We start from the raw sequence: 16,081 nt of genomic DNA on the forward strand, positions 1-16,081 counted from the left end.
ATTTGATTATGTTGAACGGTAAACATATTTCATGATCCCTAACTTTGTTTTGTTCAGTATAGCTGGGGGCGGTGGGGTAGCCTGGTGGTTAAAGCGTTCGCCCATCATGCTGAAGACCCGGGTTCGATTCCTCAATGGGTACAATGTGTTATGCCATTTGTGGTGTCCCCTGCCGTGATATTGCTGGGATTTTACTGAAAGCAGTACTCTCACTCACTGACTCACTCACTCACTCACTCACTCACTCACTCAATAATTCATATTCCAATTAAAACGTTTTGTGTTATCACTGCTTCTTTCTGTTTCCAGGCCGTGTGTTGTCCTGACAAAGTCCACTGCTGCCCCTCTGGAACAACTTGTGACATGTCAGCCGGCAAATGTAACAGACAAGATGGAGTCTCAGTTTCCTGGATGCAGAAGTCTTCAACAAGCCAGTCTTCAGGAGGCATCACGATCAGTGACCCTGGTGCAGACAGCCAACAGATGAGACAGAAGACCCTGATGCATGTTCAGGTAAAACTGACCTAGCTGCTTCCATCCCTACCATATATCGCCAACTCTAATGCACATAAGGGCACGGGTGGCCCAGTCTATTGAGGCGCTGCAATTTGCTGGGCAGCATCCCTTGGGCACGGAAGAACCAAGGTTCCAACCCCTTTACGACCCGATTATGTTTCTAGGTTTGTCTGGGGGGCACGGGTGGCCCATTCGGCTAAGCCTTAACCCACTCAAACTATTTACAGAATAATAGTAAGCAAGGGGAGGTAAGTCATTCTTCACTGATGCTTTCAATGGCAGTACCATCTTATGTACCAGTATGTTCATGGTACTGTCCTGTGAGACCCCCCATGGACGATGTCTAATGACTTCTATCCATCATGGTGATATCCCACTTAATACCTAGCCCCACTATTTTCACGCAGTCGTGGAATATTTTGAAAGATTGTCCTTGTGCTGCCGAAGTGTACCTACGGTATATGACCATGGATAAGCCAAGTTATAAGGACAAGAAACAGAATTCTGTAGAAAGGGGTCGGCCTATGTAAAAGTTACACTTTCATCAAACTCTTTTTCTGTTGGTAAAAAAATTACATCGTATCTCTCCAGGTAAATGGACAACGCTGTGACAAAGTTTGTCAATGAAATTGTGATAATTTACGATTAAATATCACTAGACGTTATGATTTACTATTTCGATTGTATTTCTTGTTATGCTAGGCATTGTTTTATAGGGTTAAAGATTACCGTCTATATTGTCTTGTAAACAAAGCCGGAAATAGCAATCAGCTGTACACACGTTTTCTCTCAATGTACTGGTGATTACGTTAAGACATACTCAATAATATAACAGAAAAGAATTTTGATGCAATGATAACAATGGTAAGATGATAACATGTTCCAGTAACAGGAGGTGGGTGTGTCAGGGGTGAGATTCTCTATTACGTGTGTTATGTTCTAGTAACAGGAGGTGGGTGTGTCAGGGGTGAGATTCTCTATTACGTGTGTGTTCTGTTCTAGTAACAGGAGGTGGGTGTGTCAGGGGTGGGATTCTCTGTTACATGTGTGTTATGTTCTACAAGAGGTGGGTGTGTCAGGGGTGAGATTCTCTATTACGTGTGTTATGTTCTAGTAACAGGAGGTGGGTGTGTCAGGGGTGAGATTCTCTGTTACATGTGTGTTATGTTCGACAGGAGGTGGGTGTGTCAGGGGTGAGATTCTCTATTACATGTGTGTTATGTTCTAGTAACAGGAGGTGGGTGTGTCAGGGGTGGGATTCTCTGTTACATGTGTGTTATGTTCTACAAGAGGTGGGTGTGTCAGGGGTGAGATTCTCTATTACGTGTGTTATGTTCTAGTAACAGGAGGTGGATGTGTCAGGGGTGAGATTCTCTGTTACATGTGTGTTATGTTCGACAGGAGGTGGGTGTGTCAGGGGTGAGATTCTCTATTACATGTGTGTTATGTTCTAGTAACAGGAGGTGGGTGTGTCAGGGGTGAGATTCTCTGTTACATGTGTGTTCTGTTCTACAGGAGGTGGGTGTGTCAGGGGTGAGATTCTCTGTTACACGTGTGTTCTGTTCTAGTAACAGGAGGTGGGTGTGTCAGGGGTGAGATTCTCTGTTACACGTGTGTTCTGTTCTAGTAACAGGAGGTGGGTGTGTCAGGGGTGGGATTCTCTGTTACATGTGTGTTATGTTCTACAGGAGGTGGGTGTGTCAGGGGTGAGATTCTCTATTACGTGTGTTATGTTCTAGTAACAGGAGGTGGGTGTGTCAGGGGTGGGATTCTCTGTTACATGTGTGTTATGTTCTACAGGAGGTGGGTGTGTCAGGGGTGAGATTCTCTGTTACATGTGTGTTATGTTCTACAGGAAGCGGGTGTGTCAGGGGTGAGATTCTCTATTACGTGTGTTATGTTCTAGTAACAGGAGGTGGGTGTGTCAGGGGTGAGATTCTCTATTACATGTGTGTTCTGTTCTAGTAACAGGAGGTGGGTGTGTCAGGGGTGGGATTCTCTGTTACATGTGTGTTATGTTCTACAGGAGGTGGGTGTGTCAGGGTTGAGATTCTCTATTATATGTGTGTTCTGTTCTACAGGAGGTGGGTGTGTCAGGGTTGAGATTCTCTATTACATGTGTGTTCTGTTCTACAGGAGGTGGGTGTGTCAGGGTTGAGATTCTCTATTACATGTGTGTTCTGTTCTAGTAACAGGAGGTGGGTGTGTCAGGGTTGAGATTCTCTATTACATGTGTGGTCTGTTCTACAGGAGGTGGGTGTGTCAGGGATGAGATTCTCTATTACATGTGTGTTCTGTTCTACAGGAAGTGGGTGTGTCAGGGGTGAGATTCTCTATTACACGTGTGTTATGTTCTAGTAACAGGAGGTGGGTGTGTCAGGGTTGAGATTCTCTATTACATGTGTGTTCTGTTCTACAGGAGGTGGGTGTGTCAGGGATGAGATTCTCTATTACATGTGTGTTCTGTTCTACAGGAAGTGGGTGTGTCAGGGGTGAGATTCTCTATTACACGTGTGTTATGTTCTAGTAACAGGAGGTGGGTGTGTCAGGGGTGAGATTCTCTATTACATGTGTGTTCTGTTCTACAGGAGGTGGGTGTGTCAGGGTTGAGATTCTCTATTATATGTGTGTTCTGTTCTACAGGAGGTGGGTGTGTCAGGGGTGAGATTCTCTATTACATGTGTGTTCTGTTCTACAGGAGGTGGGTGTGTCAGGGGTGAGATTCTCTATTACATGTGTGTTCTGTTCTACAGGAGGTGGGTGTGTCAGGGTTGAGATTCTCTATTACATGTGTGTTCTGTTCTACAGGAGGTGGGTGTGTCAGGGTTGAGATTCTCTATTACATGTGTGTTCTGTTCTACAGGAGGTGGGTGTGTCAGTGTTGAGATTCTCTACTATATGTGTGTTCTGTTCTACAGGAGGTGGGTGTGTCAGGGTTGAGATTCTCTATTACATGTGTGTTCTGTTCTACAGGAGGTGGGTGTGTCAGGGTTGAGATTCTCTATTACATGTGTGTTCTGTTCTACAGGAGGTGGGTGTGTCAGTGTTGAGATTCTCTACTATATGTGTGTTCTGTTCTACAGGAGGTGGGTGTGTCAGGGTTGAGATTCTCTAGTACATGTGTGTTCTGTTCTACAAGAGGTGGGTGTGTCAGGGGTGAGATTCTCTATTACATGTGTGTTCTGTTCTACAGGAGGTGTCAGTGTCAGGGGTGAGATTCTCTATTACATGTGTGTTCTGTTCTAGTAACAGGAAGTGGGAGTGTCCCTGGGTGATATTTTCTATTACATATGTGTTCTGTTCTACAGGAGGTGGGAGAGTCGGTGGAGTGTCCCGGGGGTGAGACGGAGTGTCCATCAGGCTCTACCTGTTGTAAGATGGCGTCAGGAAGCTGGGCATGCTGCCCCATGACACAGGTAGATACATCCTTTCACAGTATACCCTACAGTCCTTGTATACAAGATGTATGATCTCTGGCTCATGGTCCGCAATGATGGCAGGCACAGTAAAACCTCGCTATATGAACAGGAGCACTGGCAGTGATTTATCCGGACCTGCTTTCAGACATGCTGTGCCCCATGTCTGCTGCAAAATACAGTATGATTACCAAATTGGAATTAAAATTTACATCCTCATAATATTTGACTAATATTTTGGCCTTGTAGAGGTGACTTGTATTTCCATGGTAACAGGAAAAGTAAAGTTAAAGGCCTTTTATCTCAGTTTTTAAATTGTTTCATTGAATTCAATGTTTTCAATGTTTAGATACCTCTGAATTTCAGACGAAAAAAACTAATTTTATAAATATCCCAAATTTGAACAAATTGATTTTTTTCCTGAATTTTCTGCCAATGGAACTTTGGTTGAAATCCGTGATAAATCGCTGATTTGTACCCCATAAATCAGAAAAAATATTGTGATTAAAAGAAATGTGAACTTGCATGCCATGCCCTGTTGTTATTATTAGTATTAAGACTTGTCAGAGTGGGTGTCGAAAAAAGCAGCGACTCAAAGCAGTGTCTCTTTCACCCAATCTTGAAAGGGGGAACGGGTGGCCGAGTCATCTAAGGCGCCGTGATTTGCTGTGCAGAGTTGCGTCCCTTGGGCACGCCAGAAACCTATGATTGTGGGTTGGAATCCCGGTTGGCCCGATAATGTTTCTAGGTATGTCAGCACCATATCCGTGCTCGTGGGTTTCACCGAAGTGGTAAACGTCTGAGACTCGCATCACTTCGGGCTTTCCTCCCACATAAAGCTGACACGCCATGAATAACTGGAATACTGTAAAAAGCGGCGGTAAACCCAACTCACTCGCTCACTCATATTTAGGTGTGGGGTGTTATAGTGACTTATCTATGTATGAAATTGAGGCTGATATGTTTTTGGTTGTTTTATTATCCATATCCATTAAGATATCCATAAACAACTTTGGAACAAGAATTTGTAAACATTGAAATAGATTTCTGTTTCTTGCAAAACTTTAAATATTTAATTTTTTACTTATCCTGCATTACTCCTTAATGCATTCACTGCTTGCTTTGCGACAAAAAACCTGGGACAGCCTACCGGCGATGGTCCTGGGTGAAGACAAATAAACTGTTCCTGAATCCCTCTTTTTCACCACACCGTCGATGTTTCTGTGACCTCACGTGACCTAGGTCACCTCTTCACATCACTGCCTGTCGTGCTACAGCTCAGATGTGTGCCAGTGGAGCTCTCGTTTGGATTTATTTAGACCTTCAGTTTTCGTCTACAATTCTAAAATTCATCTGCGACGGGTGATGTATTCTTTTCATATTACTTTCAGCATGTTGTGAAGTTGTATATGATTTGATTAGGCGTAAAAAGACTTTGTCTTTTTTTCCCGTCACGTGCTATCTGTTCACCGCCATTTTGAATTGTGTTACAATTGTTTGTCTGCCAGGGTGGTCAATTTGTTTACAATTCTCAGCTATGTATGTATAACATATTTATGTGTTTTTGAATACTACTAGCTTTGGCGTTTCATTGAGTTGCGTATATACAAATCATTGAATACACATTCAACTCGTTACAAAATTTGCCGATAGATTAACTAGTTTTCTACGGCACTTTTTCCAGTCCCTTTTTCATCAAAGTATCTATATCACGTAACTTATGCTTGCGCGTTGTACTAATTGTTGTGGAAAAAAATATATTTAAAACCCTCATCCACGTTGTTTGGCATGCACGCAAATTTGTGCACCAAATTCTAAATGTGTTTTTTTCGTAAATCTCTCTCCAATGAGTTTTACGAGGTATAGGCAGGTTACTCACGAACATATTTTGCAGCAATCCCATCGTGAGACCAGGAAAATGTCACAATCACTGATTAGCGAGGGACATGGTTCGGTCATTATGATGCAACCATTATCTTCGACGGGTAATATGTCGGGCGTTACTGTGACTGCGGAAGTGCACGTCCCGCCGAAAACGTCCAATCCTGAAGATATTGTGAGTATTATAATTGACCCTAATTTGCAGTCACCTGAGAAATCTACATCTGCTAGATCTGCGAACAGTGCACCAGCGTCTCAAGATGCTTTGTCGGGGGTAGCACAAACCCAAGCGCACAAGCCTACACCATTGAGTATTGCGCCTCATATGCTTGCGCCGAACGCAGCCACTGCCTACCACCCAAGCGCATCTACAATGATGCCAGCCCCAGGGCTATCAGCGTACAATATTACGCAAGCAGCACATGATCAGCTAAGCGCTGCACCAATGTATCCAGCGCAGCAGATGCAAGCTCAGGCAATCCATGTGGCAGCAGTCCATGACACAATTGTATCCTGCGCCCACGCCTACGCCTATGTATCAGACATATGCGTCAGTTACATCTACGGCACAGATTTTACCACCTACTCCAGTGCCTAATGTATATACTCCCATTGTGCGTCATAACACAGTGCATTCATCATTGAGTAGTACCAGTACACCTGCGTGTACTTAGACATCGACTTGTGACTCCTATTCACCAGGCAGTCCATCTAAGCCCTCAGTCATAGGTAGCACCAAACATCGGAGTAGAAGTCGTTCACCATCTCGACGCACACGTCAACATCGTTCTGATTTGTCGGATTATTCGTATGGTGAAGAGGTAGATTCCTCGACAGAATGGAATACTCACCTTGGCCAGGCACAAGTACCTGATTGGGTAGCTGACCGCCTCATTTCAGTACCCTCCCTGGGTAACAGGAAAAAAAGATACTATTTGGACACATCCTACGTCGATTCCGATCGACCCTATGATATCAGATATGATTAGATCTTTGGATGAGGACTTGTCCAGGCTGACACTTACTCCGTCATTCAAGCCTCCCAGGTTTAGGAAAGATGAATTTCCTATTCATGCCTTTGAGGCAGCAGACCAGGCACATAGTTTGGACAGGGTATACAGAGAATGACAGGCTTGTCAAGGCCTACTACTCTTAAGGTTCAGGATACCAGAGTTGCGTTTATTGAAACGGAAATTCGAAGATTATTAAAACCATTAACAGCTTTAGCATCGTCAACACGTGTGGAAGAGCAGGATCTGTCAGAGGATAACCCTAACCGACCAGATGACTTCCAAACTATAGTTGATTTTCAACAGCATCAGATTGACCATATGAGAAATCACTTCAAAGCCGAGTTGGAGGAAATAACTCTTACACGGAGACTTGGTTATTTAGCCCTATCTACTTGGGACTCAGAGTTTAAGGGCAGGTTGTTACGTCAACCTTGGCCTTCCACGTCTCTGTTCAATGAACAGATTACAGACACGCATGCCAAAGTTTCCAGTTACGCTAGGGATGAAACGGCACTCAAGGCTTTGGAGCATGTTTCTCACAATTTATCCCAGCGATCAGGCAGGTCAGGCAATTACAGGCCTAGATGTGAGTCTCTCAAGGAAGGATAGGCACAAGATTCCTTTCGTGGTAGAGGACGTGGCAGAGGGAAACCTCAAGGTTCTTATCAATCCCAACGTGGTAAATACCACAGTCATGGAGGTGATAGGAGGGGTAAACACTGAAATGTTGGACAGTCACGACTGGGATCTCCCGCCCCCAGTTGTCCCAATTGTCTATAGCCCCGTAGACGGAAGAGTGAGTCGATTTTGGAAGAACTGGAGAATCCTCAAGGACGATTATGTTCTCAACGTTGTCACGGTTACCAACTAGATGTAGAAGTACTTCCACTGTTGACCACGACCATCTCCCTTTGGAATGCTGTTGGAAAAGAGAGCCGTAGAGATTATACACACTCCAGTGTTAACACTGGGGTTTTATTCTCGGATCTTCCTGGTACCCAAGAAGGGCTCAGACAAGATGAGAATGATACACAATCTCTCTGTTTTCAACAAATGTTACCTGAAGCGTCCACCCAGTTTCCGCCTCATTCCGAGGATCAGAAGACCAAGTTCCGCCCAGCTGCATGGGATTTGAACGTGGTACTTCGAGGTTTGCGAGGTTCACCGACCAATCAGCATCGTACCTTCAGGGTGTGAATTATTGCGGTTTCTGTATTCTGAGGGTTCTTACCTCCAAACCATCCGATACAGATGCATTAAGGAGTAATGCAGGATAAGTAAAACATTTTGTAAAATCTAAATATTTTTTACACTTGTATACTTATGCTGCATTACTACATTTAAGGCCCACCTGTCGCAGACTCGCCTCCCCACTTTGGCTTCAGAAAACTCAAAAGTGTGTTTTTTTTAATCTGATAATAGAATCGGACCCGTGAAGATCTGGGGTAGAATAAGTCTTCAGCAACCCATGCTTGCTGTAAAAGGCGACTATGCTTGTCATAAGAGGCAACTAGCGGGATCAGGTTGTCAGACTCGCTTACTTGGTTGATGCATGTCATCTTATCCCAATTGCGTGGATCGATGCTCATGATGTCAATCACTGTATTGTCAGGTCCAGACTTAATTATTTACAGACAGTCGTCATAAAGCTGGAATATTGCTGAGTGCGGCAACCAAACCACAATAGCACCTCCTGTATACACACTATAGCACAGCCTGTATATCCACAATAGCATCCCCTGTATATCCATAATAGCACCGCCTGTGTATTCACAATAGCACCTAATGCATATTCACAATAGCATCTCCTGCAAATTCACAATAGCACCGCCTGTATATCCACAATAGCATCCCCTGTATATCCACAATAGCATCCCCTGTATATCCATAATAGCACCGCCTGTATATCCACAATAGCATCCCCTGTATATCCATAATAGCTTCTCCTGTATAATCACTATATCACCTCCTGTATATCTACAATAGTACCTCTTGTATATCTACAATAGTACCTCATGTATAATCACAATAGCACCCTCCTGTATATCCATACTAGCACCGCCTGTATATCCACAATAGCACCTCCTGTATATTCACAATAGCACCTCCTGTATATCTACAATAGTACCTCTTGTATATCTACAATAGTACCTCTTGTAAAATTCACAATAGCACCTCCTGTATATTCACAATAGCACCACCTGTATATTCACAATAGCACCTCCTGTACACCCACAATAGCACCTCCTGTATATTCACAATAGCACCACCTGTATATTCACAATAGCACCTCCTGTACACCCACAATAGCACCTCCTGTATATTCACAATAGCACCTCCTGTATATCCACAATAGCACCTCCTGTACACCCACAATAGCACCTCCTGTATATTCACAATAGCACCTCCTGTATATCCACAATAGCATCCCCTGTATATCAATAATTGCTTCTTCTGTATACACACTATAGCTTCTCCTGTATAATTACAATATCACCTCCTGTATATCCCCAATAGTATCGCCTGTAAATCCAGAAAAGCACCTCCTGTATATACCTTAAAGCATCGCCTCTATATCCAGAATAGCACCTCCTGTATACCCACAATAGTACCTCCTGTATACCCACAATAGCACCTCCTGTATATCCACAATAGCACCTCCTGTATACCCCAAATAGCACCTCCTTTATACCCCATGATAGCACCTCCTGTATACCCACAATAACACCTCCTGTATGCCCACAATAGCACCTCCTGTATATCCACAATAGCACCTCCTGTATACCCCAAATAGCACCTCCTGTATACCCACAATAGCACCTCCTGTATACCCCATAATAGCACCTCCTGTATACCCACAATAGCACCTCCTGTATACCCACAATAGCACCTCCTGTATACCCACAATAGCACTGTCTGTATACCCACAATAGCACCTCCTGTATACCCCACAATAGCACCTCCTGTATACCCACAATAGCACCTCTTGTATATCCAGAATAGCACCTCCTGTATACCCCAAATAGCACCTCCTGTATACCCACAATAGCACCTCCTGTATACCCCATAATAGCACCTCCTGTATACCCCAAATAGCACCTCCTGTATACCCACAATAGCACCGCCTGGATATCCAGAATAGCATCGCCTGAATATCCAGAATAGCACCTCCTATATACTCACAATAGCACCTCCTGTAAACCCACAATAGCACTGCCCGTATATCAACAATAGCACCTCCTGTATACCCGAAATAGCACCTCCTGTATACCCACAATAGCATCTCCTGTATACCCACAATAGCACCTCCTGTATAACCACAATAGCATCTACTGTATACCCACATTAGCACTGCCTGTATATCCACAATAGCACCTCCTGTATACCCACAATATCACTGCCTGTATATCCCTAATAGCACCTCCTGTATATCCCCAGGCTGTGTGCTGCTCTGACCACATCCACTGCTGTCCATCTGGGATGACCTGTGATGTAAGTCAGGGCACCTGCAACAAGGATGGCATCAGCATCACCTGGGAAGACAAGAAGCCGGCTCGGGCCAGGAAGATGCAGCACATGGAAGGACAAACCAAGAGTCTGAGCCTCGCCAGCAGTGTGGGCATCAAGCTCCAGGCAGACTCCAAACCTCTTGGCAATGTGATGTGTCCTGACCAAAAGTCTAGCTGCCCAGACAACAGCACGTGTTGCTCAATCACATCCACACAGTTTGGCTGTTGCCCCCATCCCAAGGTAATTTGTGAACATTAATTTTCGCTCAGGTTACTGAATGTTGACATGTATACTCAGTGTGCTGACAGTGTTTGATGTCCTCCAGCCATGATAAGCTTGAGTTTCACTAACAGTGGCATAACATCCTACCAATCCGAGATGAATTCTGCAATTCCCTGATCGCGGAAAAATTGCAGAAAATGTAACTCACTGCGGAATTGCCAAAAAAGTGGCCTAAAACCCTATTCAATAATAGCTGTATCAATTGTAGGAAGGGTGTTGTACTGCTCACATTCACTGTAGGGTGTGTTGTACTGATCACATCCACTGTAGGGTGTGTTGTGCCAACTGTAGGGTGTGTCGTACTGATCACATCCACTGTAGGGTGTGTTGCGCCAACTGTAGGATGTGTGTTCTACCTGACTGTAGGGTGTGTTGTACTGATCACATCCACTGTAGGGTGTGTTGTGCCAACTGTAGGGTGTGTTGTGCCACCTGTAGGGTGTGTTGTACTGATCAGATCCACTGTAGGGTGTGTTGTACTGATCACATCCACTGTAGGGTGTGTGTTCTACAGACTGTAGGGTGTGTTGTGCCAACTGTAGGGTGTGTTGTACTGATCAGATCCACTGTAGGGTGTGTGTTCTACTGACTGTAGGGTGTGTTGTACTGATCACATCCACTGTAGGATGTGTTGTGCCAACTGTAGGGTGTGTTGTACTGATCAGATCCAATGTAGAGTGTGTGTTCTACTGACTGTAGGGTGTGTCGTACTGATCACATCCACTGTAGGGTGTGTTGTGCCAACTGTAGGGTGTGTCGTACTGATCACATCCACTGTAGGGTGTGTTGTGCCAACTGTAGGGTGTGTCGTACTGATCACATCCACTGTAGGGTGTGTGTTGTACTGATCACATCCACTGTTGGGTGTGTTGTACTGATCATATCCACTGTAGGGTGTGTTGTACTGATCACAGGTTGTGTTATACTGATCACATCTACTGCTGTCCGTGTTGCAGGCTGTGTGTTGTACTGATCACATCCACTGCTGTCCAGCACACACAACCTGTAATATTGCTCTCAAGAAATGTTTGCAAGGGGACTCTATGATTGATTGGTCTGAGAGGACTCCTGCAAAGGGTTCAGGGAAGCCAAGCCATAGTTTGGAGTCTGACCTGATCCCTCCCTATGCTGTTATGTGTCCTGATGGGCACTCGGAGTGTTCTGATGGGTACACTTGCTGCATGCTCAACACAGGCGTATATGGTTGTTGTCCTCTGCCTGATGTGAGTATCTGTGTGAAACCCTTGCTTGGTGCATTCAACATGGCAAACCATCCAATACACAGCCATCAAACACTGCACATCCTGTGTGGTACTCACCTTGACACTTGCTTTGTGCACTGTGTCAACCTCCTCCCCGAACGTTTCATCAAACACAACCTCCTGACAGACCTGCCCTCGTCCTTGCATCAGACACAACCTACTGACAGACCTGACCTTGCCCTTGCATCAAACACAACCTACTGACAGACCTGACCTTGCCCTTGCATCAAACACAACCTCCTGACAGACCTGACCTTGCCCTTGCATCAAACACAACCTCCTGACAGACCTGACCTTGCCCTTGCATCAGACACAACCTACTGACAGACCTGACCTTGCCCTTGCATCAAACACAACTTCCTGACAGACCTGACCATGCCCTTGCATCAAACACAACCCCCTGACAGACCTGCCCTTGCCCCTCCCGTCAAACACAAACTGTTACAAATGATGTTGCTGCTGCTGCTGCTGCTGCTGCTGCTGCTGCTGTATAAGCACCATACACCATGTATACAATCCCTGCTGATACATGGGATGTCTCCTGGCATCTCCAACTGATGCTGTCCCCTGATAAGTCAGTACTGTATTTGACGTAATAAGCACCCAGGGCGCTCTCAAAATTAGAAATAGGGGACTCTTATTAGAATGTTATTTTGTCGAGTTGAGCCTGAAATGTTTATATAGGAGGGATATATTTTTCCAGAATTTGATTGCCCATAATTAAGGGTGCATATAACACACAAGTGCGTATTTTAAGCGAATAAATAAGTCTTGTGTACATTGATCAATTAGAAAGGGTGCTCATTGGGATTGTTCACAAGCCAAATATCGCCATGGGGGCTTATTAGAGCGGGGCGCTTATTACGTCGAATACAGTATTTTGCAGAATCGAACACCATGTTCTATCATAAAACTTTAACAGAAAATTTAGTGTAAGAATTCTGATACAGAAAATTGACAGTTATTTAAATAGAACGATGATGGATGATGTGTCCAACTGTAGTTCATGAGTTCCATGATAATATCTGTCTTAATCTGTTATCCAGTTATGCATATGATCACAGCTCTAAGCTTAGTTTTTCCTGGGAACCACTTGGTTCCTTGTGACCCGTGCAGACCCGGGGTAGAATAGGTCTTCAGCAACCCATGCTTGTGGTAAATGGAGACTAATGGGATCGGGTGGTCAGGCTCGCTGACTTGGTTGATGAATGTCATCGATCCCAATGGCGTGGATCGATGCAAATGATGTTGATCACTGGATTATCTGGTCCAGACTCGATTATATACAGACGGCCATCATATAGCTTGAATATTGCTGAGTGCGGCATTACACAATAACAACAAAAAAAACAACTTGTTTCCTTGCACTTCAGCGAGCCACATTAACATTTTAGAAGCCATCTTGATGTAGGCTAGTTAAAAAAAGAGAAAACAAGACTGAAATCGTTCTGATTGTCAGACAAGTCATTAATAACAATAAATGGATTCCATTAAGCCTAATATCAAGGTATTGTATAGCTGCCTATTCATTTTGTTCCGATGTTTGTTTTGTGCATTCACTAGACTCTCTGTCATGTAAAGGATGTCCATCTGAAAGTGTCAATAAACTTATTATCTCATTACTTAGAGTCGACCACACTTCATTACCCTACATCTTACAGTACATGTATCTCGATTAAACATTGCTATAATAAACTAAAAGTAGATTTTAAAATTTGTCCACAATTTTGTGCATGCAGCCATGATAAAAAATATTTCTAAAATTTCTTTCTGATTTTGGGGGCAAAATGTGGATAAGAACATTGAATATTTCAAATGATAATTGTTTTGCATCTTTCCGAGGCAAGAGAGTTATCTGAGTCCAGTTTCCACCCTTGCTGAACTGGGCTGGAATTTCCAGGCTTGGTCATAGCGCCATCAGTGTAATTATTACAAGTTCACAATGTCCCTTCTATGCCTCTCCTATTAACCAATCAGATTCCATCTCTCATATCACTTGCATTTGCTTCAAACAAAATGGTGGTTTTCAGTTAAGACAATCTGACTGATGATTAAGATATATTTTGTAATAAGACTGGTCTTACCTCGTGAAGTGCATCAAATCACATGAGCACCTTGATTAAATACATGAAAAGATTTGGAAAATATCTGTTGACGCCCAGTTGACAGTACACATCTTTTGCAAATCCTGCAGTGGACCGAAATCTGCACATTGAAATCCATGTTGATAAGTAAGCTGATGACGGTTTATGTTACGCGATTGTTATTGGACAATGTATAGACAATTTAAAATATAACTTCATAATTGCAGCTGAGTTCAGCAAGGGTGGAAATTGGACTTCTATTGTCAGTTAACTCCCTTGCCTCAGGAAGATGTTGTTTTCTTGAGCTAGTGTTGCAGAAATTTACATTTTAAAAATATAAAGTTTGGACTACTTTCTCTGCTAAATGACAGATAAATTGGATCATATAATTTACTCATTTTAAAAATATAAAAAATAATATAAAATTTTTTAATCAGAACTCATCAGGATATCAGTGAACAAAATTGGTTTGATTTAGATACAAAAATTAGGTCTGATCAACTTTACCATAATATATTTGTTGTAAAATTATTATGATGCTTCCCTGTTTCTATTAAGTTTTGTTGTACACGAGGCCATTAAAAATTAATTACCAGATTCTCATCCAACTTTTGAGAAAAAGTGAGGCAGGAGGCTTCTGACGAAGAATGCATGTTAATCCTGTTATTACACTATCTGGTTATGAAGAGTGTTCATTGAACATCTGGACTTATGTTTCTTATCTATTTTATTTATTGTATTCAAAACTTAGTTCATAACTGTTTGCATTAATTTCGGCAGATCGCTCCATCTTACTGTTATTTACAGCAATGACGATCAGATTACCACTACTAGCACCTTGAAACTAACGTTAGTTGACAGAGAATGAAGACATTTATCAATAGTGCCTTATTTTGTCTCGTTGAAAGTCGTATTTGTTGCTGTTTGACTATTACACGTCAACATGTTCTTTTCGAATTAGCAAAAACACGGGAAGTCTCCAACGGTGGCCAGCCAAACTGTACTATATGTAAATAATTCCAGCTATATATCAAAATTCTACACTTGTGATTGTTATTATTAATTAATAAAGCTACAATCAAAGTAACCCAATATTGGAACATGTTATTGCTGGAAAAATAATAGTTTCAGGTACAATTTCTTCGGATCATCGCATCAAAATACCTTCATGTTTTATCATTGGGTCTTTTTTAACCGATTCATCGGTAGATCCTGGAGATAATGTGTGTACAGCTGATTGCTATTACTGGCTTAGTTTAGGAGACAAATAATCTTAGTCTCTGAGTAGAAAACAATGCCTAGCTGAACAGGAAATATAACTGAAATGGTAAATTACCAAGTCTATAGTGATGTTTTATCACGATTTTCACATTTTCATTGACCAAGTTTGCTATCGATCTTCTGAAGCAATACAATGTAGTTTTTGACTGCGCTTTGACTAATACTCAAAATATCAGTGTAATGTCCACATGTGTGCTCGAAGGGAAGTGAAGGGAACTCTTAGCATTCAATCATCGCATAAGTAGTATAGGTAATGATGGTTCTGGACCACTTCCACTGGAGACGGATTCATATACCTATACCACCACTACAGGTGGAATTTTTTATGCCAAAATGATTATGCGTTTTAACGATAGTCATAAGATTCAGCTAAATTGACTCTAGTTCACCACCACCTGGAGTCTATGATATACATTTTTTATTAGACTATGGAAGTCTTAAGACAAGAGCATCTGTGCCTGTGTCTTGCATCTTGACCTCTGCAAGGAGAAAGCAGCAGGGCATCCCAATGTATCAATTACACTCAAGGGCAGGGCAGTGATTATTAATGATAATTTAGTGCTGAAGTTAGCCCCTCAGTATGTGGTCTCTGACCAAGCCAAGTAGTGACCGAGCAATAAATAAGGTTACAGATTGGTAATTTGGATCACGGTTACATCTTGGAGTTCTGATATACGAATGGCTACCTAAATGGAACAATATAATTAACACTGACCAGCCTGTGTGTGCAGATTTGCCTGAATATTTGAAATATATCCTCAGGGTAGGTAGTTCAGATAAACTTTTTTCATTATCCCAGGTGTGTTTGGCACAATACTTTCCAGGTTCATATTTTT

At 42.8% G+C, this 16,081-nt stretch overlaps 1 protein-coding gene across 11 annotated transcripts in view; it reads left to right on the plus strand.

Annotated features, from left to right (window-relative positions):
* LOC139464904 (uncharacterized) overlaps positions 1–16,081 on the plus strand; it is a 79,539-nt gene that overhangs the window by 33,674 nt on the left and 29,784 nt on the right. For 10 of the 11 annotated variants that reach the window (XM_071246495.1, XM_071246484.1, XM_071246492.1 and 7 more), the window contains 4 exons: positions 310–513; positions 3,825–3,932; positions 10,265–10,576; positions 11,575–11,841. In XM_071246495.1, the coding sequence (XP_071102596.1) occupies positions 310–513; positions 3,825–3,932; positions 10,265–10,576; positions 11,575–11,841 (891 nt within the window). The remainder of the gene's footprint in view (positions 1–309; positions 514–3,824; positions 3,933–10,264; positions 10,577–11,574; positions 11,842–16,081) is intronic. The other variant, XM_071246493.1, reaches the window with a different exon arrangement.

The sequence above is a fragment of the Haliotis cracherodii genome, unplaced genomic scaffold, assembly GCF_022045235.1.
Source record: "Haliotis cracherodii isolate W230 unplaced genomic scaffold, xgHalCrac1.p SCAF_17, whole genome shotgun sequence".
NCBI classification, from domain to species: Eukaryota; Metazoa; Mollusca; class Gastropoda; order Lepetellida; family Haliotidae; genus Haliotis; species Haliotis cracherodii.